General features: G+C 49.8%; 6 protein-coding genes across 6 annotated transcripts; 4 read left to right on the top strand and 2 right to left on the bottom strand.

The window, feature by feature from the left end:
• Positions 1–13: 13 nt before the first annotated feature.
• Positions 14–2,771, bottom strand: K441DRAFT_655019 (saccharopine dehydrogenase-like protein). Its single transcript, XM_067647773.1, has 21 exons — positions 2,650–2,771; positions 2,581–2,599; positions 2,501–2,530; positions 2,399–2,451; positions 2,285–2,349; positions 2,160–2,233; positions 2,030–2,108; positions 1,931–1,977; positions 1,869–1,880; positions 1,759–1,815; positions 1,667–1,702; positions 1,576–1,614; positions 1,458–1,521; positions 1,284–1,403; positions 1,190–1,227; positions 1,119–1,141; positions 1,022–1,069; positions 903–958; positions 811–845; positions 724–758; positions 14–665 (listed from the first exon to the last, which is right to left on the bottom strand). Exons 1-21 carry the CDS (start codon positions 2,663–2,665, stop codon positions 238–240), a joined length of 1,374 nt encoding a protein of 457 aa, XP_067507579.1. The 5' UTR covers positions 2,666–2,771; the 3' UTR covers positions 14–237.
• A 268-nt stretch (positions 2,772–3,039) lies between these two features.
• K441DRAFT_674724 (exocyst complex subunit Sec15-like protein) lies at positions 3,040–5,864 on the top strand (the record flags this gene model as incomplete). The annotated part of the gene is made up of 10 exons (XM_067650786.1): positions 3,040–3,090; positions 3,186–4,145; positions 4,207–4,338; positions 4,388–4,489; positions 4,537–4,646; positions 4,694–4,829; positions 4,884–5,176; positions 5,239–5,395; positions 5,468–5,718; positions 5,777–5,864. 10 exons carry the CDS (start codon positions 3,040–3,042, stop codon positions 5,862–5,864), a joined length of 2,280 nt encoding a protein of 759 aa, XP_067507578.1.
• Positions 5,865–6,897: 1,033 nt separating this feature from the next.
• On the bottom strand, positions 6,898–9,404 carry K441DRAFT_674723 (uncharacterized protein; the record flags this gene model as incomplete). Its single annotated transcript, XM_067650785.1, has 4 exons — positions 6,898–7,472; positions 7,585–7,946; positions 8,071–8,874; positions 8,935–9,404. 4 exons carry the CDS (start codon positions 9,402–9,404, stop codon positions 6,898–6,900), a joined length of 2,211 nt encoding a protein of 736 aa, XP_067507577.1.
• A 1,676-nt stretch (positions 9,405–11,080) lies between these two features.
• On the top strand, positions 11,081–12,469 carry K441DRAFT_342915 (RNA-binding domain-containing protein). The gene is made up of 3 exons (XM_067641274.1): positions 11,081–11,132; positions 11,192–11,567; positions 11,632–12,469. The coding sequence occupies exons 1-3, from the start codon at positions 11,113–11,115 to the stop codon at positions 12,286–12,288; spliced, it is 1,053 nt and encodes a 350-aa protein (XP_067507576.1). The 5' UTR covers positions 11,081–11,112; the 3' UTR covers positions 12,289–12,469.
• A 3,214-nt stretch (positions 12,470–15,683) lies between these two features.
• K441DRAFT_342939 (uncharacterized protein) lies at positions 15,684–16,736 on the top strand. Its single transcript, XM_067641275.1, has one exon. The coding sequence runs from the start codon at positions 16,165–16,167 to the stop codon at positions 16,552–16,554; it is 390 nt and encodes a 129-aa protein (XP_067507575.1). The 5' UTR covers positions 15,684–16,164; the 3' UTR covers positions 16,555–16,736.
• A 2,048-nt stretch (positions 16,737–18,784) lies between these two features.
• K441DRAFT_685085 (uncharacterized protein) lies at positions 18,785–20,263 on the top strand (the record flags this gene model as incomplete). The annotated part of the gene is made up of 3 exons (XM_067651846.1): positions 18,785–18,803; positions 18,854–19,663; positions 19,716–20,263. The coding sequence occupies 3 exons, from the start codon at positions 18,785–18,787 to the stop codon at positions 20,261–20,263; spliced, it is 1,377 nt and encodes a 458-aa protein (XP_067507574.1).
• Between the last annotated feature and the right edge of the window lie 1,780 nt (positions 20,264–22,043).

Here is a 22,043-nt window from a genome sequence, read left to right as displayed (position 1 = left end):
GGCCGTTGGTTACTGGTGAAACATCAAACTCGGAATATGCTATGGAGCATCATGAATTGGGCACATTTGTGATACGGGTGATACATAAACTATTCTACCACTTTGTAATGAAGCCCCTTCTTTCTAGTATATCTCTAGATATGCTTTTAGAGTGAATGCTTTTGATAACCGAAGCGAGTCCTACCACCGTCCATGTTGATTCCATACACTGAGGCTATGGCCAGTGCATGCACACGCCTACGAAATAACTTTTTCTCGGATGTGAACTCCATAGTTCTCAGTTAATGTTTTCAACAGTGGCCTGCAGATCTCGGGCGTCATTGGCGCCAAGATTCCCTTCTCGCTGATCGTTCCATCAAGTACCTGGAGCACCGCGACCGCGCAAGGAATTCCCACCAACCGAGCCATCGATGAATATCCTTTGGGGTCACCATATTCGACGAGGGTAGAGGTACGTGTTTCTTTGCTGCCGTCCTTGTTCTCGATCTCGAATTTGTGTTGCAGCATTACGAAATCGCGCTCGCCTTCTTCATACTGCATCTTCTTTTCGAGAGTTGCGCATAGAGTATCCAATGGATTACCGCAAGGGATAATGTCTTCATCGCTGAACATACCAATCCAGCGTAGCCCATCAATGATGCGGTTCTTCTCGTCAGTGTCCTTGACTATGCAGCGGTCAGTTTTGAATAACTCGTGGTTATGTGCCCGAGAAATGAGTATTACAGCTTGTTCTTGAGCTAATAGCCCAGATGATGTCGCTACCATTAAGGTTAGCACTAAATAGTCTAAAACCCTTGGAAGTGCACCTACGTCTCGTCTAGTGATGTTGATTCGACAATTTTAGCCTAAGATTCGAGGTCAGATGGTTTACAGGCGATATTATGTATAACAAATCGACTGACAGTAGCCTCTTTCCAGCTCAATTTTTTGCCTGGTTTGAGGAAATCCTTTTCCTCCTCTGCATACAATATCAGCATAAGCACACACTTGGATAAATCGTATGCCATGAAGCTGCGCTAACCGCTTAAAAAGCCCATGTCCACCAGACAACGGACGAACTCGGGGAAACCTAATTGAATTAGATAGACTTCAGTAACCGATAACGGAGTCTCAAGAACCTTGGTAACGCAGAGTCCCGCGACTGAAAAGGTGTTAGTAAGAGTCTCAGATCCACAAGCGTCCCACTTACATAATAGTCTGAGCCTCCGGGATGTAATACCGTTCCCGCTGCACCAATAGATTAGTCCTAATTTAGTTGGGAAATACGGGTATCCAAGACGTACATAGGGGGTGGAGTCGCGATTTGGATAGGCCACGAATGCATAGCCAGGATAGATGAAATATGGCTTCGCAGTGCCCATCAGATCCTGAGGCTCGACTTCTTCGATTTTGCCGTCCTTGTACTGAAAAAGAATAGTTAGTTTCAAATCATATGCTCTGAAAGTTGCTGCGCTCACGTATTTTGCGGGATTTCTTAGCGCAAGTAGCACACCACGGGAGCTCCAGCTGAACTTGTAACCACTGTACTCTGTTATTTACCTAAGCTGTGGTCCCCAGCCCAATTGGATTGCATACAGTGGATTGTCTGAATCTTCTGGGGCTGGCAGTCCTCCACTAACAATACGTCAGTACTCTTATCACGATGAAAGCTGTTCTTCAAACCTACCAGTAGGATAGAAAACTTAAGACCTTACCACCTGCCCTGTACTAATTGTTAGTAGTGGTTCACTCCAATTATCTAAATGACTGAAACCATACTTGTGGACCTCATCAATCGTGAGTACAGCTGACAAGTGGTCAATACCAGGATCGAGCATGTAAGAACATTAGTATTTCTGGAGGATCTGGACACTTTGTAAGTCTATTACCCAATCTCGTTCCTGGAATTAATTAGCTTGGCTCTCCCTTGCGCAATACTGGGTGTTCGTACATGACCGTAATGCCAGCCTCCTTCGCTTCCTTATCCAGCTCCATCATCTTTTAAAGTCAGCGCTTTCTACACATTATGGTATTATTTTGGAGAACATACGGCCGGGGAAACGTATGATGTAGTGACAACATTCTTCTTGTTTCGGATCGCGGACTTGATGACGGTGGCGTGAAAGGTACTAGAAATCGTTAACAAAAATCTTTAGGCAAGACGAGATTGGTCTATATACTAGGGAATAAGACTGATGACTACGGAAACTTTGGCGACCTCTCTGTCAAGAGCCTCGGAATCGTTGACGTCAAGCTGAGAGGGTTAGTAAATTTAGATGAGATGTTGAACTACGACAGTATTTACGCTTATCGCGTGGGCATTTTTGATACCGCTGGCTAATTTCTCTGCTCTCTCGAGTGTTCTGCATGCTGAATCGGCCATTAATATTCATCCTCTATATCCAAATTGGCGACATACCAACTGTGATGTTGATGCCTGCATTCCCAAGAATCTCGGCAGTGGGACGGGTGCTTTTCTAGCGTTATGAAATATTACTTGTGGGTAGGGGAATAGACGTACACAAAGCCCGCTCCAAGTAGGAGAGCCGATCTATACTATCATTAGCTAGCTATCATAGTATATGATGGTAAAAAACTTACTTAGAACTCCCAATGATGGCTAGCGGAGCTGGATTAATTTTCTTCCAATTGGGGAGTCTTTTTACTTACGAAGCATGGAATCCATAATTGCAGACTTTGAACGCCCTATTTGTTTTCGAATATATCTGAGGTCTGAGAGTGATGTTGTTGAAGATTGCTCTATGACTCCGACCCTGCCCAGAATTCTCGTTTTTTAGTGGGGTTTGGGACTTTTCGACCTCCGTCATCGCAGAAGACCCATGTCAGCCAAGCCTCGAAAGGCCCGATGATTTTCCGGTATGGCTTACGACTTCACCGGCTTCTATGGATTGGCAATTGAACGCGTCGAGTGTCATTTCTTGGGGATATATGCTCGCACGCGGATAAATTACTGTGAATTTTACTTAAAACTCATCATGTAATCTTGGAAAACAATTAACCTGCGAAACTTCACCAATTTTCTTTGGAAAATACAGCATCATGCCTTCCGCTGTGGATCCCGGGGATGACCTGTATATGGCAGTTAAGCAGGTAGATCAAAGGCTGCACTGCATAATGTGCCTAATAAAACTAACGCATTGCGCCAGATAACCCAGTCATCCTCTGACTCTGACTATATCGACCAGCTTGTCCCTGTTATGAAAGATGTCCGTTATTCAGATCGCGCAGGATATCTCATCCAGGCTCTCAACCAACTCTCCGCTGAGCGGGAGGCTGATATTGAGAAGATGTGCAACAACAATCACCAGGAATTCGTTAGCTCTGTAAATTCGTTGCTGAGGGTCCGGGAGGGTACCGTAAGATTGACGACGGAAATTCTCCAACTGAACCAATCCATTCAAGCTAGCACGGAAAAGCTCGCGGAGCAGAAGAAATCCCTAGTGGATTCTCGCGGCGTACGGCAAAATATTGATGAAACCTCTGAAGCACTTAATGCATGCTTGGATGTCCTTCGTCTTGCCAACCAGGTTCATGATTTGCTTATTAAGAAGAATCACTATGCCGCGCTCCGTGCTCTGGATGAGTTACAAAATGTGCATCTGAAGGAAATCAGCAGATACAAAATTGCCGAAACGATTGAGAAATCTGTGCCAGCAACCCAGCGACTGATTGCCGAGGCTGTGATGACAGACTTGAACACTTGGCTTTACCGCATTCGAGAAGCTTCTCAGTACCTGGGCGAAGTAGCTTTTTATCACACGGATATGAGGCGGACGAGGCATGAGGAGAGAATGAAGGAGGATGAACATTTCCTGAAGTTTAAACTCAATTCTGCGATGGAGCTTGTTGCCGACGAAACTGACGAATTCGACATTCTCAATAACGACGAAACGGAGACCCAGGTAGACTTCTCGCCTCTGTTTGAGTGCATGCACATCCATGAGACTCTTGGCCGAAGCGACCACTTCCGGGCAGAATATGCGGCTACTCGTCGGAGGCAGAAGGAGCTCCTTATTCCGTCATCACTGAATCTATTAGATGATGATGGCTCGGATTTGAGTAGTTTACTAGAAAGTATTGCTGGGTTCGCCATTGTCGAGAAAGCAACCATGAAGAAGACTGAAAACTTCCGGGCCGCAATTGATGTTGGCAACCACTGAACTCTAAGGACGGTGCACAAGAGTAATGAAGCTGATGGTCTCATAGGTCGATGAGCTCTGGGATTCCATGTGCAAAAGCACTATCAAACTGATCTCCAGCGCATTGCACACAGTAGACAACGACGAACTACTTCTAAAGATCAAGGGCAGAGTTGCTCTGTTTATCCTAACTCTGGAGGTTGGCTTACTTCTCACCACATATTCGTTCTGTACTGATTAACTGCTAGCACTGGGGCTATAACGTTTCTACTCTCAACAATTTAGTGCTCATCCTCTTTGAAAAATATTCGGAACTTCTCAAGCAACGTTTCAGTGAAGATTTCCAAGAAGTTAGTACCTGCTTCGATTTCGTAACCATCCGCTGACGGGGATACAGATTGTTTCCACGGATGACTACATGCCCATGCCAATCAACAACCATGAAGAATACGACAAGGTCGTTAATGTCAGTTGGTACACGCCAGATAAAGACCGCGATCAACTCACGTACGTATTTTACTCGCCATTCTCGGGCCAGCTGACAATTATGTTAGCTTCCCTTGCGTGCTCCCCTTCTCCCAAATGTATCCGCTCTGCTGTATCGATATACGCAACTTCCTCAATCAGATATACCTCTTTTCCGACGACCACTTCAAACGATCCAGTGTTATTGACGAAACCCTTAAAACGGTAAGAGCTGAACAGTGGAAACCAGCAAAAGCAAACTAACACATGTCCATACAGTCCCTCGATGAGCTCCTATGCGAGAAAGTTTGCCAATCGCTAGTCGACCGGCTCAGCTCACAGTATCCTGGACAGATTGTCCAGATTCTCACTAACTTGGAACATTTCGAAACCGCTTGCCAGGAATTGCAAGGCCTGCTCTTTCAAGCGCGTTCATCAAGTTCCGACACTGGGCCGGTAGTTCTCGCAGCAACAGAGCAGTTCCGAACCGCAAAGAAGACGGCCTCGGATCGTATTTTCGAGTTGGTGAATTCGAAGATCGACGATCTGATCGAGACAGCCGAATACGACTGGTATGTGCTTGCAACGCCAAAGCCCTGAACGTGACTTAATTGAGGTATTAACACAGCTTCAGGATGTCCACTAGGCCCACTGTTGAGCCCAGCAACTACATGCAAGAGCTCACCCGCTACCTCTCAAATATTATGAACTCAGTTCTTCTCGGGCTGCCTACGGAAATCAAAGAGTTCATCTACTTCGATGCTCTCAGCCACGCCTCCACTATGATTTTAGTGCGTTCACTCCCTCTCATTGTCCGCTCAATGCGGAAAATCTCGTCACCCCACTAATTACATTCCTCCCAGAACCTCCCCCTCGACGAAACCGTCAAGCGCATCACGCCCTTCGCTGTCCAAGCCCTCGCCACGGACACCGAATTCCTCTCCTCCTTCGTCGACAGCCTCAACAACCCTATCCTTAAAGAGAACCTCGACGAGCTGCTCCAGACTGTCGCTCTCATGGGGACCGACAACCTCGACGAGTTCTTCGATATCGCACAGCGGAACCGCAAGTACGGGAAAGTAGACCGCGAGAAAGGCGCGCTGCTGATCGAGAAGTAAGTCCGCCCTGTTCCCAGCCAGTGTAAATCTAGGTTAACTCTCCTCTGTGATCAGGGTCATGGAGGGTGCGGCGGTTGCACAGAGTCCCGCCAGAGCGACGGATAGGTTCGCGACTATTGGGTCACGGTTCGGCATGAGGTAGGGGTTGTAATATATGGGTCCCTGCCGGAGAGAGCATTATTGCCGTCCTGCAGGACGAGGGCGGCGTTAGCGAGCGTGGGAGTTAGCATTCTATTTAACCATGAAGCCGGGCGTTGAGCTAGTAGTTTATAGAGTATACCCTATCCAGACTCTTCGCGCATCTCGTGTTTTATTCTGCGGGAGACTTTCCGGTGGAGCGAACACCCTCTGTGGCTTCAGGGCCATTTCGTCTAATCGAGTAGAACCTCAACCATATTTTACTCCGTTTGGCTGCATCTTGGCCGACGCCAATTACACGATTGTGGGAAGAGTCTGGACCTCGGGACACCTTCTCCTCAATCCCCTCGATTAGCGCAGCCACGCCCGCACGGCCTTCACGCAATGCTGATTTTGGTAACGGGGAATCGATTAAATACTCTAACCGCTGGATGCGCCGGCACGGTGCAGTTAGTTAGCCCGTGCAGCGTTCGAAGGACAGCGCATTCCCTTCGCGTTGACCTTCCCTCCCCATCTAGCATCTACCTTCTCCACTCCTCCTCTCGCACCTCGGCGCGCTCCGCCCCACCCCTCCTAAGTTCCAACCACATCACTCACTGCAGAAGCCAAGTCCAACTCAATCCTCAAGAACTTTTCCTAGCCGCTCGAGCTGGGTGATGCCAGATCTAATTAGATATCTCTCAACCCAACCCCACAACATGTCATCCGCCCCTTTTTTCGCCACAAAAAGCCCAGCGCTATTGGCACACGCAACAGCCATGCACTTCCCGAGCCGTCGCAGCAAAGCAACAAAAAGAAAATAACGCAAATTCACCGCTGTGCTGCTATACAATGCGAAAAACTACGAGCCGCCCAGACACATAGAACCGCGCTCAAAAAACCTCAGGGTGCTAAAAACAAAAAGTTGCCAATCCAAACCCAGCCCAAAGGCGTCCAAATTGCCCGCATAACAAAACTCAGTATATCGTAGCCAATCCAAAACCCCCTATGCCAAACCCAAACCCAAACCCCCGGGTCTTTTCCTCTTCCATCCCTATTCACACGCCCACCAAATCCGGCAACTCCCTCATCGTCCGCTGGACCTCCTTGACGACCGCCAAAAACGCCCTCTTCTCCGCCTCGCTCGCGAACTCCACCCGCGCCCCATTGACAACCTTCCTCTTGTCGACCTCACTCCTCCTCTTCTCCCCCTTCTCCTCCTTCCCAGCCCCCTCCCTCCCCCCCGTCGTCGTCGTCGTCGCCGCCTTCTCCAACACCCCCGCCCCACTATCCTTCCTCACAAGCCCCTTCCCATCCGCCTTCCCATCCAGCAGAACCCTGAGTCCCTTGATCTTAACCTCACGGCCGCCCTCATCCTTGACCCGGACGGGGTTCGCGCTGCTATTGAGGTAGAAGGCGAGGTAGCCGTTGCGGAAGTGGGCGGAGAAGTGGATCGTCGCGATGACGGCGTTGGTGGACTCGTCTTCCCAGAGCCGGAGGTTCTCCATCCCGCACATCTGCTCCTGGTACGCGAGCACGCCGGAGAGGCCCTCGTGGATGCGGAGCGTCTTTTCGGTTTTGTAGGTCCCCAGGAGCGTGCGGCCCATTAGCTCGTTTTGGAAGAGGGCGGCGCCTGCGGAGGGAGGGTTAGGGTGCGTGGACTGAAAGGGGGTTGGGAGGGTTGGAGTGCGTGGACCGGAGAGGAGGTGGGAAGGGAAACTAGGATAGGGGGGAAATCGGCTTACTCTTCACGTCAGCGAAGACGTAGTTGATCCAGCTCGTCTTCTGCACCTTGGTCGGCTTGGTGCCATACCTGATGCCGTAGAACCTGACCTCGGTCGGGACGGTGACGGAGATCTTCTCGGGCGAGAAGTACGACGAGTAGGGGACGTACAGCTCGCCGTCGGCTAGCTTCTGCTGGAACCGCACCGTGTTGTCGTCGCTGAAGGCCCAGATGGACGTCACCATGCGGATCGACCGGTCCTGCATCGTCTCGCGCTTGCGCACCACGCAGATGCGGCACTCGGCTGTCGCTTGCACCATCTCGACCCCGTACGGGTCTTCCTCCGTCTCAACCGTGTGCGTGTATTCCACGAGGCCGCCGCGTCTGCCCAATTGGTTAGTAAAATTAATCTTTTCTTTTCTTTTCTCTTCCTTTTTATATTTTAAAAAAACAAATTTTTTTTTGCGTCGCGTTGCAGCGCTAGAGATTACTAGGGGGGTTGTCTTACAAATCGCACAGAATCGCCGAGTTCCTGAACGCTCCTCTCTCAAACGCTTCTTGCTGGCTGGCAGTCGTCGAGCTCCGGTGCAGCATCACCACTTCCGGCGCCGACGGCGGGACCAAGCGCAGGTTCTGCAGCGGCATGACGGGCCGGATTCCCGGATCGGGCTGGATGTCCATCGCGGGCGGGGGCAAAGGCGGCATGTTGGGAGGCAGGCGGATCGTCGTCTGGCTTTCCCGCGGCTCCTCCAGCTCGGGGGTTTTGACGAGAGTCGGCTCGCGCTTTGAATGCCAGCGGTCTGCCATGGGAGACCTGCCGCCTATGGGGCTGGTGTAGCCATTACTGGATCCGGCTTCTGAGCCTGCGTAGCTGCCCGAGTGGTAGCCCTGCGAGCCGCCAAAGCTGAAACCCGAGATGCGGTGGATGGAGGATGTTGCGGAGGAGGGTCCAGAGGCGGCGATTTCAGGAGTCAGGGGGGGGTTGGCGCGAGAACTCTGGCGTTGCGGGAATACATCTCGTGGAGGAAAGGACTCTGGAGAGCGGCTGTTTTGGCGTTGTTGAAACACTTCTCGAGGCTTAAAGGATTCCGGAGAACGGTTGTTTTGCTGGCGAGTGTCGAGGTGGAGAGAGCTCGATGGCCTACTGTCGCCATCCCGTACCGGCGGTATGCGCGGAGTCTCGCCATTTATTCCAACGACAACGCGGTGAACTTCTTCAAGCTTGCCATTGAGGTCGCCGCTGGTGTCACGGATGTCATCAATCTTTTCGGCCATGGGTGTCACGGTGCTCTCTAGGCGCGACAAGGATTTGCTGAGTTAGGCATCGTCAGTTTCGTACTAGGCTCGCACTTTGCAGCGGTGTAAAGCCTACCTCTGTAAGGCTTGCATGGTGAGCGCAACGGTGCTGGTATGCATATTAACCATATTCCTCAGAGTCTGTACATCCCCTCCCTCAGTCGTCCACATCATGGACTGATAATTAGAGAGCACAAGATCGCTCCATGACCTCTCAATGGTGAAGCCCCCGCTTGTGCGATGCTTCTTGATAACCTGGTACTGGTCCATCAAGGAGTCCAGGTCCTGCAGGGTGCGCTGACATGATAGCAAGATGGTAGCAACACCAGACTTGGTCTCGCTGTCGGCTTTAGCCAGCACACTGTCGTCGGCTTCAGCAAAGAGAGTTTCCGCCAGGAGTTTGAGGGCCTTGGCAAGGCCATTGATGGCGGTTTCGACGTCGAGAAACTCAGCAGGAGCGCCTTTACGTCCCGCAGTAAAAGCGCGGCCGATCTTCCATGCTAACTGCGAGAGCATTAGAATGTCGCCGATTGAAGGTAAACTCATTTTGGCGGTGCGCCGGCGCGCGGGGCACACAAGGTCGGGAAATTGCGTATAGAGGCAGGGTGATGGTGTGCAAGATGTAGGAACCCGCTCGTGAGCGAACGGAAAGTTACAGATTACCAGCTCAAGAAGTCATGTCTGGGACGTGTCGGGGAGGGATTGCATAAGCCCAGCAGTCGATAATATATTTTCAGCGGCAGGATGGGATAATCCAAGTCCTTCTGGAGACTGCATTGCCTGTAACGGCTTGTGACGAGTGGGGGGACGAATAGCTGCCTACCCACAAGGCAGACCGTGCGCGAAGATCCTTCGCGCCCATGGCCACGGTGGTGGAGGATACTATTACTGGCTGATCGGTGAGAGTTGTGGGTTTTGAAGGGTGGCAGGCTATGGGCAGACAATGGGCAGCCTCTGGGGAAGTCTATGGGCAGTCTGTGGGGCAGTCTTGGTAGGGTCTTGGGGGGAAAAGGCCGATGAACGACAACACGTGGGGGGTTTTATACAACACCATTGGTGTTCAGCCATGTGCAGCCATGAGCCGCCATGTCCCGCCATGTCCCGCCAATGTTCGGTTCGAGGCGTCTCACATTATGTGTAAGGCAGCAAACCGCAATGTGTCCTGTGCGTGCAGTAAATATTATTTTCGTGGCCGCTTCATGGTCGCCTCGCTCAGTCGACCTGCTATTTCCACCAAATACACCGAAATGCTTCCATCGTCGCTGCAGCTATGCAAAAGAACGCCATGATTCGCCATGGTTTGCCACAGTTCACACACTAATGTGTAATTGAAAATTATGTTCGTGTTTTACAGGGCCGCGTCACCTATCTGCTTCCAAGACAGGCTGGACGGGCTAGATGAGCCTACCTTCACATCTTACTTGTCCGAAGAAAGACTGCAGAAAGCCGTCTACAAAGCCACATCAACAACGCTTCAAGAAGAGAGATTCAGCCCAAGGCCGGCAGCCAGTCCAACAATTTCCTTCGCCGTCTGACTATCCTCGTGCAACCATAAGCATCACTTATAGCCATGTACGCCCCCGGTATATATTACACTTCCGCAGTCACCGGAATCCACCCTTTCGGACTTTTTTTCGCCGAGTCTATGCAAGAGGAGAGAAAAGCCTGGAATTTGTCAATATCACTCGCGACATGTCCGCGAGAGACACTGACCGGATGAGAGAAGGTCTTGGCTCGCTGCGGGTATAACCTTGAGACAAATGTTAAATGACGGCAGCCCTCTTATTTGATAGTGACATGCATACCAAGATAGAGAATCAGGGGAAGGTAGCCACTGCAATCCGTGAGTTTCGGCGATTCCACCAATTGCCATTGCATCAAGACATACTAGTGTAAAGTAATGCGCGAGACGTCAATAATTCTGGCGATGCGCTCCTGAAAGACATTGTCAGAATAACGTGCCTGACCCGTCCTAGTTCAACAGACAGACCTTCGATTCCTCTGATAGCTGCATCGTTGCGGGGGATGGCTGAAAGGGATTCCTGGTGGAAAGGCCGTAAAGACGTGGTGGTAGTAGTGACGACTGGCTAGGTTGAACCCTCGAATGTTGCTAAACAGGTCGTGCGGGCTAAAATTTCTTAGGATTGCAATTCTGCCGTGAAACCCCGCCTTGAGCAACACTTCTACCGATTTTCTCGACCTCGCCGCGTCCAAGCTCTCCACTCCCACCACAACATTTACCAACCCACCGAACATGTCGGGCGCAAGGCATTGGTGAGTATCTCTCCCTGCCACCGCACTCTCTCACACTTTAATTCGCTGACAACTCCTAGGGAGCAAGACAAAGAAGCCACCGTCTACATCGGCAACCTCGATGAGCGAGTGACGGACAGTCTAGTATGGGAGCTGATGCTCCAGGCCGGACGCATTGTAAACGTCCATTTACCCAAGGACCGTGTCACGCAGACCCACCAAGGCTATGGCTTTGTCGAATTCATTAGCGAAGAAGACGCCGAGTATGCGGCGAAAATCATGAACCAAGTCCGCCTATACGGCAAGCCGATCAGGGTCAACAAAGCATCAGCCGACAAGCAGAAGACGGTAGAAGTAGGCGCGGAGCTATTCATCGGCAATATTGACCCCATGGTGGATGAGAAGACACTTTACGACACATTCAGCCGATTCGGGAGCCTGATATCTGCGCCAAAGGTAGCGTCCCCTTCTCCTCCCCTTCTCGCTCCCAAGCCACGCACCGAACTAACCGCAACCTCAGGTCGCCCGCGACGATGCCAACCTCTCCAAAGGGTACGGCTTCGTATCCTTCTCCAACTTCGAAGCCTCCGACGAAGCTATCGCCAACATGAACGGCCAGTACCTCATGAACAAGGAAATCTCGGTCCAATACGCCTACAAAAAAGACGGCAAAGGCGAGCGCCACGGCGACCAAGCCGAGCGCATGCTCGCCGCCCAAGCCCGCAAGCACAACGTCCAACCCACCGCACAACCCCTCCCCCAACAGCTCTTCGCGCCGCCCGCTCCCAGCGGCCCCACCGTGCTAAACGGCGACGCCCACAGCGTCCCCGGCACCCCAGTGCCCCCATCCGGCTTTGGCCTCCCGCCGCACCCCCCGCCCGCCGCCTTCCAGAGCGTGCCGCCCCCCCCGCACCAGCAGCAGCAGCAGCAGCAGCAGCGCCCGCCCTCCACGACTCCACTACCACCACCGCCCTCTGGCCTCCCGGCCCGCCCGCCACCGTCCCAGGCGGGCTACGGCGGCCCCGCGGGCTTCTTGCCGCCCGGCTTCACGGCCCCTGCGCCCCCGCCGGGCTTTGCGCCCCCGCCGCCTGGGTTTGGCCCCCCGCCGGGACAGGCTCCCCCACCTGGGCTGCCGCCTGGGTTTCAGCAGCCTCCGCCTGGGTTCTCAAGGCGGTGATGAGGGGGATGGAAGGGTTTGTTGATTTGGTTCAGGGAGTAGAGGAGTTCGGCGTTCTTTGACCCTGCGCCGGGCCCGCGAGGGGAAAGGGTTGCTTGATGGACCTGTCCAGTGCAATTTGCTTATTGCAGATTCGGTGCTCGAGGGTCAAAGTATACTTACTAGCGAAACCGGCATGACGGTGGAGGGCCTTTTGCCTGGGTTCCAGGTTGATGGAGGGAAGAAATATGTGTGAGTGTTCACCCACTGTCAAAGCACCTGAGCGTGTAGTGATTTTAAACATAGCAATGGAAGTGGCTGGCGCTTTCAGGAGACGAATAAAGAGATTTGGATGGGTTTCCGTGGTTTGGAATACTTCGTGCTGCATGTGGAGGCTGATTGAAAACTACTTCAGGCCTCTTGTATATCATGATACTATCTTGATATGAACGTTGATTATCTTCCCATTTCACTACACGCATTTCACTTACTAGGACCTCTCAAATTTTGCCATATTTGCATCTTTTATTGCCTGAATTGCGAGTTCAGCAACTCTAATCCTCATCTCCACACGAGAAAATCCCTTAGAAACGCAAGCCGCTTCCCGATCACCAATTTAAGCAGCACACCACTTTCTATTCCAGATTCATCGCCCCCTCAAAAATCATATGTAACTTTCTCACCTGGTAACAACTCCGCCAAGCAACTCTTTAGGTGAACAACATCTATGCTATTGCGGGTCATCCAATGTAGGCTTGAAAATACTCCAATCCTATTTACTAGTGACTCGCATTGAGTTAAATCGCCTTTGCTGTCGATAAAAACCGCGTCGAAGAGGCCTTCAATCACATCGGAAAAGGGCTTGCCTGGATCCAGCTGTGCCAGCTCGTGCCTACCACACAACGGACCCAATATGCAGGCAGAAGCGATTCTTTCCCCCCTTCAACGAGTTATTGACCTTGACATTTCATAAATGATCACAAAAAGAGAGAATCCGAACAAGACGCGCTCCTGATTCAACCCGTCCCTCGCAATTTAATATCGACACTACATTCCCGTTGAGAACCATCTGCAGAAGGATGCCAAGAATTTGACATTAGTGGGAACTGCTTTTAGATAATGCATGCCAGCCCGCTCCAGGACCTGTAAGAAACACATTGACGGACTGCAGCCCGAGAAGCTGAACGAATACCAAGTTCGAATCACACCTCCCATGTCATTTGAGCAATCTCTTGATAAAACTCGTTAAGACTTTGCGCTACTCCCCCCTCTAGTTGTTCGGATGCAGTCTTAGACGTCCCGTACGCTCCGATAGCCGATGACTCTCGAAGCCGAGCTAGTGTCTTTGGTGTTGCAACCCAGAGTCTAAATTCTTCATAGGAAATCATACCATTTCCCAAGAACCCAGCCCTCAGTTTGTGGTTTCCTAGACATCGCTTACCTGTTAGGTAACACGCCGTGCATATATCGAAGTAGCGCAGAAAGATTGGCTCCAGCGTTAAGTACCTTGACAACGGAACAACGGTGTTGGGATATAACTAAAATCAGAAGTTTTTCTCCTTTTGGAGCTATCTCAACATTCACCTTGTGTTTAAGAAGCTCCTTGAGAACTTCCACCTCTCCATCTCCCGTCGCCAGATATAGCGTAGCCATGCCGTTGTAGCTAGCGTCGACATCAATACCATCCATAATCAAAAGTGATTGGACTACAGCAACTGCTTAATTCGGTTTTCTCTTCATTCCTTTTCTCTTCGTCTTTTCCCTCTTCGTCTTTTGCGTCTTCGTCCTTTGCCTGTTTGCCGTGTGGATATTGACATAAACTGTTTTTGGGCAATTGAAGACCGAGTTTCACTGGATTAGGATTCCTTGGCTCTGGGACCTCCGATTCTGACTTCTCGAGATCTAGCTTTCCGAAGCCAGGTTGCTCTAGGCTTAATCCCCCTCCACGAAGGTGGTTCGTTATTCCCGTACGACTGCCTTGTGCCCGTTTGTGCCCGTTTGTGCAAGCCTTTTCCGTTGTCGAAGCCTAACACGATACGTGAACCGAAGCAAGTAATTGGCCGATATACTTGCAACGCGAAAGGGGAGAGTGAGTTATCCGTCAAGGCGTGAACTATTGAGCCACACTTCATTATTTCGAATACCAAGCGAGGATTACCTCATTTCCGACGCCCGGTGTCCTTGTTTAGATTTCGTAGAGCTCGTAGTCCAATCTTAACTCCAGCATCGGTCGGTGCCTCCATTCGGATGCGCAAGGCTTTTTTCTGGCGGGTCAGCCTGTATTATTAAAGGGCTGAGGCGGAACGTAGTCCACTACCCAATCACGATTCCGACCGTACAAATCTGGGGTTCAAATGGCAGGATCAATTCGGAACGGAATGCTCTGCTGAGTGAGCAGTGCGGTTACCAGAATCGATTTGTATTAGTCCACAGAGATAGGCATAATGTGCCAAGCATCGTCAAAATTACACATCAGATCCGTAGGGCATGCTGCTAGATTAGAAGGCTGCACATCCACTTAATGAAGTTAGCTAATCAAAGTAAGTGGGAGGGGCGGAAAATCCGGTTGAATAGGAGATTTGGTAACTGTTTCTGTGGGGTTCGCCTACAGCGATGTGCACGACCAGCTTCTACCCCCCCCTTAGCGAGAGCTCCAAAATTTTACATTCGGTACGCGCATCCAACCTCGCCTGATTGCCACCAACTGTATGTAGTAATTGTAGCGAAGCCGTATGCTTGGCTGCAAGAACCTTGCTTCTGTAGTGTCGTGATCTTCGTTAATATCGTGAGGTTTCCACCCGTACGATATTGCCAAATTTCATTGGCAATTGCAGAGACATCGTTGTATTCGCGTTTTGGTGGAGGCATAGGNAAAAGAGGGGGCGTATGTNNAGGAAGCGTACGTCAGGCAAGTTCTGAGTTGCTTCAATTCTGANTCCCCTGGCCAACCGGGGCGATTCCCCAGGGNAACCAAAAAGGTCCTTGCATGTAGCCATAGTCATTCGCTACAATTACTATGTACAGTTGGTGGCAATCAGGCGAGATTGGATGCGCGTACCGAATGTAAAATTTTGGAGCTCTCGCTAAGGGGGGGGGTGGAAGCTGGTCGTGCGCATCGCTGTAGCCTTGCGAATTTTACGATGAATCACCTGTGGTGGAGTAAGAGGAAACGAGCAGCTCCAATACGAGCACCGACGATTCTAGCGGCAAGCAGCATGCTGTAGGAATGCCTGAATGTCACATTGCTAAAGAGGACATTGAGTCGAAGCATGGAACAGCTGGTTGGCCTAAGAGGATCGTCTCGGAAGAAGAATGATCCCCCCTTGAACCACAACTCCTCGTTTTCTGAGCTGCAGACGTCAGTAGTTCCCCTTCTTATCACGCTTGGTTAGAGTGCCTATCGAATTAAGCTTGTATGCAAAGTTATAGAAGTTGGAAAAAGTGACGATTCTGATAACTTGCGCCACTCCAAGCTCGTCGAAAATTTCAGTAGTCAAACGGGACAATCTCCTCCCTATCCAGAAGGTCTCTTACACCTGCAGAACCGCAGCACCTTTCCGCCAAACGTCTCCATGACCCTCGCGGTCCTTCATACAATGATTCCTAGCATCCTTCTTTGGCCAAAACTTTCGTCTCCTATCTCCCGATCAAGCCCGGGCAGTGGATCCTCGACCCAGCATGCGGCACAGGGCTCATTTCTTTCCTAACAGCAAGCGCCGCTGGTCCTAGTGGCTGCGTCATCGGAGTTGATGTTAGCGAAGGGATGCTGGCACAGGCGATTGCTCGGAAAGAGCGAGAAGAGGCCTTGCATCCGCGTTCGCGCTTTTCCTGGATCCGGAAGCTGCGCTGAAGCATTGGACGAAATACTTGAAGTCGGGAGGCATAATCGCTCTGGATATGACACATACCATGAATCTTGCTTTTAGAAAAGTAGCTGAGAGGGCTGCAGGTTGTATGCGGGTCCCGATTCCATATTATCGGCAGTGGGTGAAGTCGGAAGACTCTCTCAGAGAACTATTGGAGGGTGAAGGCCTCATTGTCCTAGACATTGTGCGGGCTGATAACCAGAGAGGATATGGGAAGAGATATTATGACGTTAGTGAAGCGGATGATGTGTTCGATAAGAATATCGACGAGGAAGCAGCGAGACGCCTCAGAGCATCTATAAAGGTGCAGTATAAGGCCAAGGAGATTTTCAGAGAAGAATGGAGTAAAGCCGCTGTGGATGGAAAAGTTGAAGAAGTCGATACAGTTTTCTTGGGTATTGCTCGAAAAGATGAGCAATAGTGAAGCCCATTGGTAAACTCTCAAAAAAAGGTAGAAAACCCTAATAATAAATGCTTTACTTCTTAAGGATTAGATTGGCTACTGAATATATGAGAAACTAGGATTGGATTCGAGCATCTCCAACGTTGCATTTGCTGGTGGATGCCGCTGCGGAGGGGTGCGATACTTGTCTGCAACTCCGCCCGAAGAGGCGGCATACTGTCATTGCTCAGCCTGTCGAAAGCTCTCTGGGTCTGCTTTTCTTCCCTAGGTAGAGTGCCAAACCTCATCGATCAAATTTATTGCATGGTCTACCCTTCAAACGCTCGGGTTGTCCGAAGTCGCGGGTAGAACGTTCTACAGCGCTTGCGGAACTCCGATCTCCATGACGTACAAAGTCAAGCCGCGGTATACTAGCTCGACGATGGGCTCGATTGATAAAGACGGTGCACGGTGCAAAATTCCGCCTGTTACGCTTCACATATTCTTGAAAGAAAGGGCTTCGTGGATGGTTCTGCTAGATGATGGTGCGGCTCGGTAGACGAATTTACCTTCAATTCAGAAGCCAAACGGTTCAGCTAGGACACGTAGTACCGGATGCAGGTCTAACGATTGTTGAATGACGTGGCGAGAGTTATTACATCTATATGTACAGCCTCCTGTCAATTCCGGTTGTTAGTGCAGCCACATCTGCACGGCCGTACTTTCCCTTAAACGGCAAAAATACCAAAACTTCCCCTACAAAAAGACTGTGCAGACATGGCTGCGCTAACAACCAGAATTGACAGGAGGGTGTACACCCTCTCGTTAATTCCGGTGGTTAGCGCAGCCATGTCTGCACAGCCTTTTTGTAGGGGAAGTTTTGGTATTTTTGCTGTTTAAGGGAAAGTTAGTAAAACACGCTAACCACCAGACACGCCTGGGTGCTGTAGATAGCATGAGGATCATCAGGGGGTGGTTAGATGGGTTGGGCTTGTTATTGAGTTATTGATAGACTTGTTGCGGACTTTAGGGTTGGGACGTGCGCTCTATTTGCCTCCCATTTATGGAAATGTGGCAAATGCCATCATTCTTGCTTTCCAGGCAACGTTCTTAACATTTCATAGGGTGGATGTGTTGCGGGCGTTTGAGGTCCATTATATTTCTTTTTGGACAACGCAGGATTTTCTCCGGGAAGGCTATATATGGCATAATCCAAACAATGTACACCACCTTGGCGCATCCGGTTGAAAGCGCGTGTTGATCGCGCAGATCAAACTACGCGGACTGATACCCAAAAATACGTTAAAATACGTCAAAATGGTCGTGCTTATTGCTTTAAAGGTATTAAATTGTGCTGTTTGATTGCTAAGATCAACATGTGCTTTCCACCGGATGCGCTAAGGTGGTGGAGCTATCGGTGTGATGTGCGCTAGCTTTGTGACAGAGACAATGGCGTTAAACTTTGACGTATAACGGCGATGGGAACGGAGTGATGGCTAAGCGATATGTGTCTTAGATGCAATGGATTGAGATAGCGGCCAACGTGTCTTGCCGCTCGCAAGAATGGTTGGTTAAGTGTCTCGCTTTCGAGATGCAGTCACATTACTCGTCAGAGCTTGGGCTCATGAATATTATAATGGAAACGCCGCATGCAATGCGCCACATATCGAGCTGGGTTCTATTACGAGAAGAGTAGCTTTGCAGCAGCTGTGTGCTAAGCCTCATCCGGAGGCAATTGAGGGTTTGGTGGTGGATATATCACACTACAAATAAGGGGATACACAACAGCAATAGTACAGATTTGTCAGTTAGGACTGGAGTTTTGCGTTACAGTTTTGCGTTACTAAAGTGATGTTGAAGATGTCTCTTATTTACCCCCTTTAGCAGTGGCGGTGTCAATCACGTGTATACGTATCGTTTTGGGAGCCGGGCCGCAAGAACCACAAAGCCGGACCGGTCCTGCATGAAACCCCGCCCTATCACGCCTCATAGTGGTCAGTCGCCTGCTTAACACTTGACTGGCTGGCATAACCGCCAAAGCTAACACCGATGAATCCGTGCAAGGCTAGCTTTGCCCCCATGGAAGCTCAAACGAGTACAGTGGCCTTCGAATTGGCCTTACCAGATCCATCTGTGCAGCTCTCCACCCAAAAAGCACTGTGAGCATTGCTGCCGATAGCCCGGCGGAGAACTTACGCTCAAAAGGCTACATTGCGCACCGGATGGTTCTCACGATCGTCAAGGGCTGCGCCATGCTTTCAGGTCTGATATGACCGAGGATAGCTCAGGTAAGAAATCACAGCTGACACCACTCTTTGAGTACTGACGCCTGAACTAGACGTACGAGACCAGACTCTTACCGCCTTGAAGCTGACCTGCCCTTCCGCCAACGTCCTGAATATGCCTTCCGTAAACGAGCCGATTGAGAACCCGTTTCTCTCCAATAGCACGGAGAGTCCATCAGCACGAGATTCTGAGAATGAGTGGTCCGACGAAGAGGAATTGATATCCAAGACTTACCGGAAGTCATTCGAAGTCGGACAGAAGAGCGGTGGAAGAACTGCGGTTCTAGCGGTCAATGGGGATGACTGGGCGCAGTCTTCCCAGTCGTCCATTGAGGAGACTACCCCAATCCGTACAAATGCGAATGTTGTGCCTTTTCTTCCACCAAAATCGGCATCCAGGCCTAATTTCAAAAACGGGTCAAGCCAAGACGACTTGATGGAACGACTCTATCAGGTAACGAGAGAACGGGATTCGCTCCGGCTGCAGCTACAAAATTCCACCCTCAAGAATGGAACCACTCGGTCTGAAAAAAAATACAATTCAGATGAGAGAACTATGATGGAAGAACTGCTAGCACTGCGAAATGGAATACGGAATTGGACTGATCAGTATTTTAATGGGCCACCCAAGAGGCAGAAACGGCCGGCACTATTCACGTCAAGAGAACTTTTCGGCAATCTCACGGACAATTACTCCGCGTATCTTAAAAATCCTTACGACAGGCCTTTCCTAATCCAAGCATATATATGGAGTAAATTACAAAGCCGCATCTTTAACAGCCATCTGAGTGGTTGCGGTTATGTTTGGGCAGGGAAACTCGGTGATAGAAAGCTTCGCCCCTTGAATGATGCTCTCAGGCGCGGTATGTATACGAGAGTCCTTTCGTCGAATTGGCGTAATCACTAATTCCTTAGCTGTTAAAAACGAAGACGACGCTGCAGAATACCATCAATGGCGTGCAATGACTGTCAACTTGCTGGTCCCTCAAGTTGAGGGCAAATGGAGACCCAACTTTGACCCTGAACCCACTCTCAAATGGATCTCTAAGTTTGCTGGAAGAATTCGGAGGAAACTGAGACCTTGGGCAACCAAGAACCTAAGACTGGGCAAAGAAGAATTAAAGACCATTGTTTCAGCTGCAGTGGCGCTTGATTTGAAATTCAAGAAGCAGATAGCTGACTATCGTTTTGTTACTTTTACCGGCGGAAAATCCCACATGCAGTACGGATACCAGTTTTACGAATCGGAGATGGAGAACATCGATGAAGATGACACTACGCCTAAAAGGGTTGAACTTGCAGTCGCACCCGCGCTAGAGAGATGCGGCAATGCAAACGGGTTTATCTACAGCCAAAGCTTCATACTTGTGAAGGCAGACGTCAGCTGTCGACGTGCCACCAAGAACGGCCGATCTTCACGCGCGCCAAGAACAGAGTCACGGCAGGGCTGTACTAGCTCCTGAACTTGTTAGTTGAAGCTTTCGACCAAATGAAAAGCTGTTCAGGGATAACCGACCCATAATAAAGCACTGGGCGTCTCGGGCATTTCGACAAACCGATTCCAACCCCTACAATTCTCAATATCTCAACAGATTGGGCACATCATTTCTATCCAGAAATCACTCGAATATCATCACACAACTCTCCGAAACTATCAGCAAGTATACCGATCGACCAATCTTGACTTGATCCCCCTGGAATCCAGCTATTACGGTAATCTATTGCTCCTAAAACTCTCCCAACCTCGTCCAAAACGCACTTACCCTCTAATATATACGCTTTTCAAGCGTCCGTTACTCAGGCAACATTGGTGACTTCTCCTCTGCTAGCACCAGGAATGTCCTTCCATGGCAACCCAGCCGGTTATTGCTAGTCACCTTTTTAGAAAGACACAACGCAACACCAACATTAGGTCCCTGACATCTCTAGTCGACCATATATTTAGACATTATGCCCTCAAGCAGATTTTGCTGCATCATCGCTGCATCAAATCGTGTTCCGATCTCTTTTGGTCTTTCCCGAACTTATAGTACGGAGGAATTACTTGGTGAAGACCCCTGGAAGTACGGTAGTGGTCCGCAATAGATTGAGATTTCAACAGTACTGGTAAAGCGGAGTGTAGAGAAGACTGCTTCGATCACAATACGCCTTTTTCCCTTGCAGCCCTCGGCTGAGAAATGATAGAGTGCCGCCTGGATAGATCTTATGTGGCTTTCGAGATGGAGTAAATGCGAGTTGTGGCGTGATTTTAAAAGTATGTAAAACAAGCCCCTGCTAGGGGGAAGGAACCGGAATAAACATTTTCCTTATGGTTCACTCTTAAACTCCGCATAATATATTCGTTTTCTATAAATTTCTTCAAGCGGCTGATGCTTCTCACATAAAGCTTGGCCCATTTATCCTTATTTTTAAATTTATAGCGAGATTCCGTATAAGGCTCCACGTGTATCCATGGTAGCCTTCAAACCACACCTTTCAAATTTTGCAGGCCATCATAGCGTTAATTTATCGAACATATCTTCTTTCGGGTCTTGTATTTGTAATATTGGTTAATTATTAATTCACTCTGATTACTTTTGAATCGTGATACTGTAGTATAATTACGAGTACCCTTTTTTTTACAAGTGAGGCAGTGCAGTAACCAACGTATTTCATGGTGTTTCTCTCATCCAAGACGTTAAAATTCTGCCCATATGTAACATGAATTACCCGGTAATTTTAAGGAAGACCACTAAAACGGCCGTGTATCTGCTTTAAAGTCTGCGTCATTTACGAAAAAGGGCTTCGTGACGATCACGAACGCAACCAATCCCAGAAGGACTACGGTGGAGGCCGTAATAACACCCAGCCTGTGGACTGTGCCCCTCATAAGAGCAAGAACCCATAACGGCGTGATGAGCATAATCATGCCTAGAATCGTGGTCGTGACGCCGACGAAGCAGTCAATGCGGTTGTCCTATATGTAATGGTGTCGAGCTGAGACAGAATGTCTCAGTTGCCTAGTACCTGTCTCTGTTGCCTGTACCCCCCACCTCATGTATATATAGCCTCTTTTTCTTCATAGATCAATCTTTACACGAGTTCCTCTATTCTTACAATCGGTGCACGGACTACCGATCGACAAATGGATCGTATCAGGATTGGGAAAGGATATCTCGGCGGGAGGCTTTTTCTTCCACAGTTTCGAAAGTCGAAAGTGCTGAGAACTAGTGATCTATTTGGACGAACCCATTTGGCGCGTTT

This window comes from Cenococcum geophilum (genome assembly GCF_001692895.1).
Source record: "Cenococcum geophilum 1.58 unplaced genomic scaffold K441scaffold_8, whole genome shotgun sequence".
NCBI lineage: Eukaryota > Fungi > Ascomycota > Dothideomycetes > Gloniales > Gloniaceae > Cenococcum > Cenococcum geophilum.
The sequence above is the reverse complement of the archived record's forward strand: the minus strand, read 5'-3'. Positions and strand labels throughout refer to the sequence as shown.

Bases quoted from the DNA above. Each gene is read 5' to 3' on its own strand.
- K441DRAFT_342915 (XM_067641274.1), top strand. From the start codon at position 11,113: ATGTCGGGCGCAAGGCATTG. The intron at 11,133-11,191 runs GTGAGTATCTCT...GACAACTCCTAG, and splicing joins ATGTCGGGCGCAAGGCATTG to GGAGCAAGACAAAGAAGCCA. The intron at 11,568-11,631 runs GTAGCGTCCCCT...CCGCAACCTCAG, and splicing joins GCCTGATATCTGCGCCAAAG to GTCGCCCGCGACGATGCCAA.
- K441DRAFT_655019 (XM_067647773.1), bottom strand. The intron at 846-902 runs GTCAGTCGATTT...CTCGAATCTTAG, and splicing joins TGAGCTGGAAAGAGGCTACT to GCTAAAATTGTCGAATCAAC. The intron at 666-723 runs GTAATACTCATT...ACCGCTGCATAG, and splicing joins TATTAGCTCAAGAACAAGCT to TCAAGGACACTGACGAGAAG.
- K441DRAFT_342939 (XM_067641275.1), top strand. From the start codon at position 16,165: ATGACACATACCATGAATCTTGCTTTTAGAAAAGTAGCTGAGAGGGCT.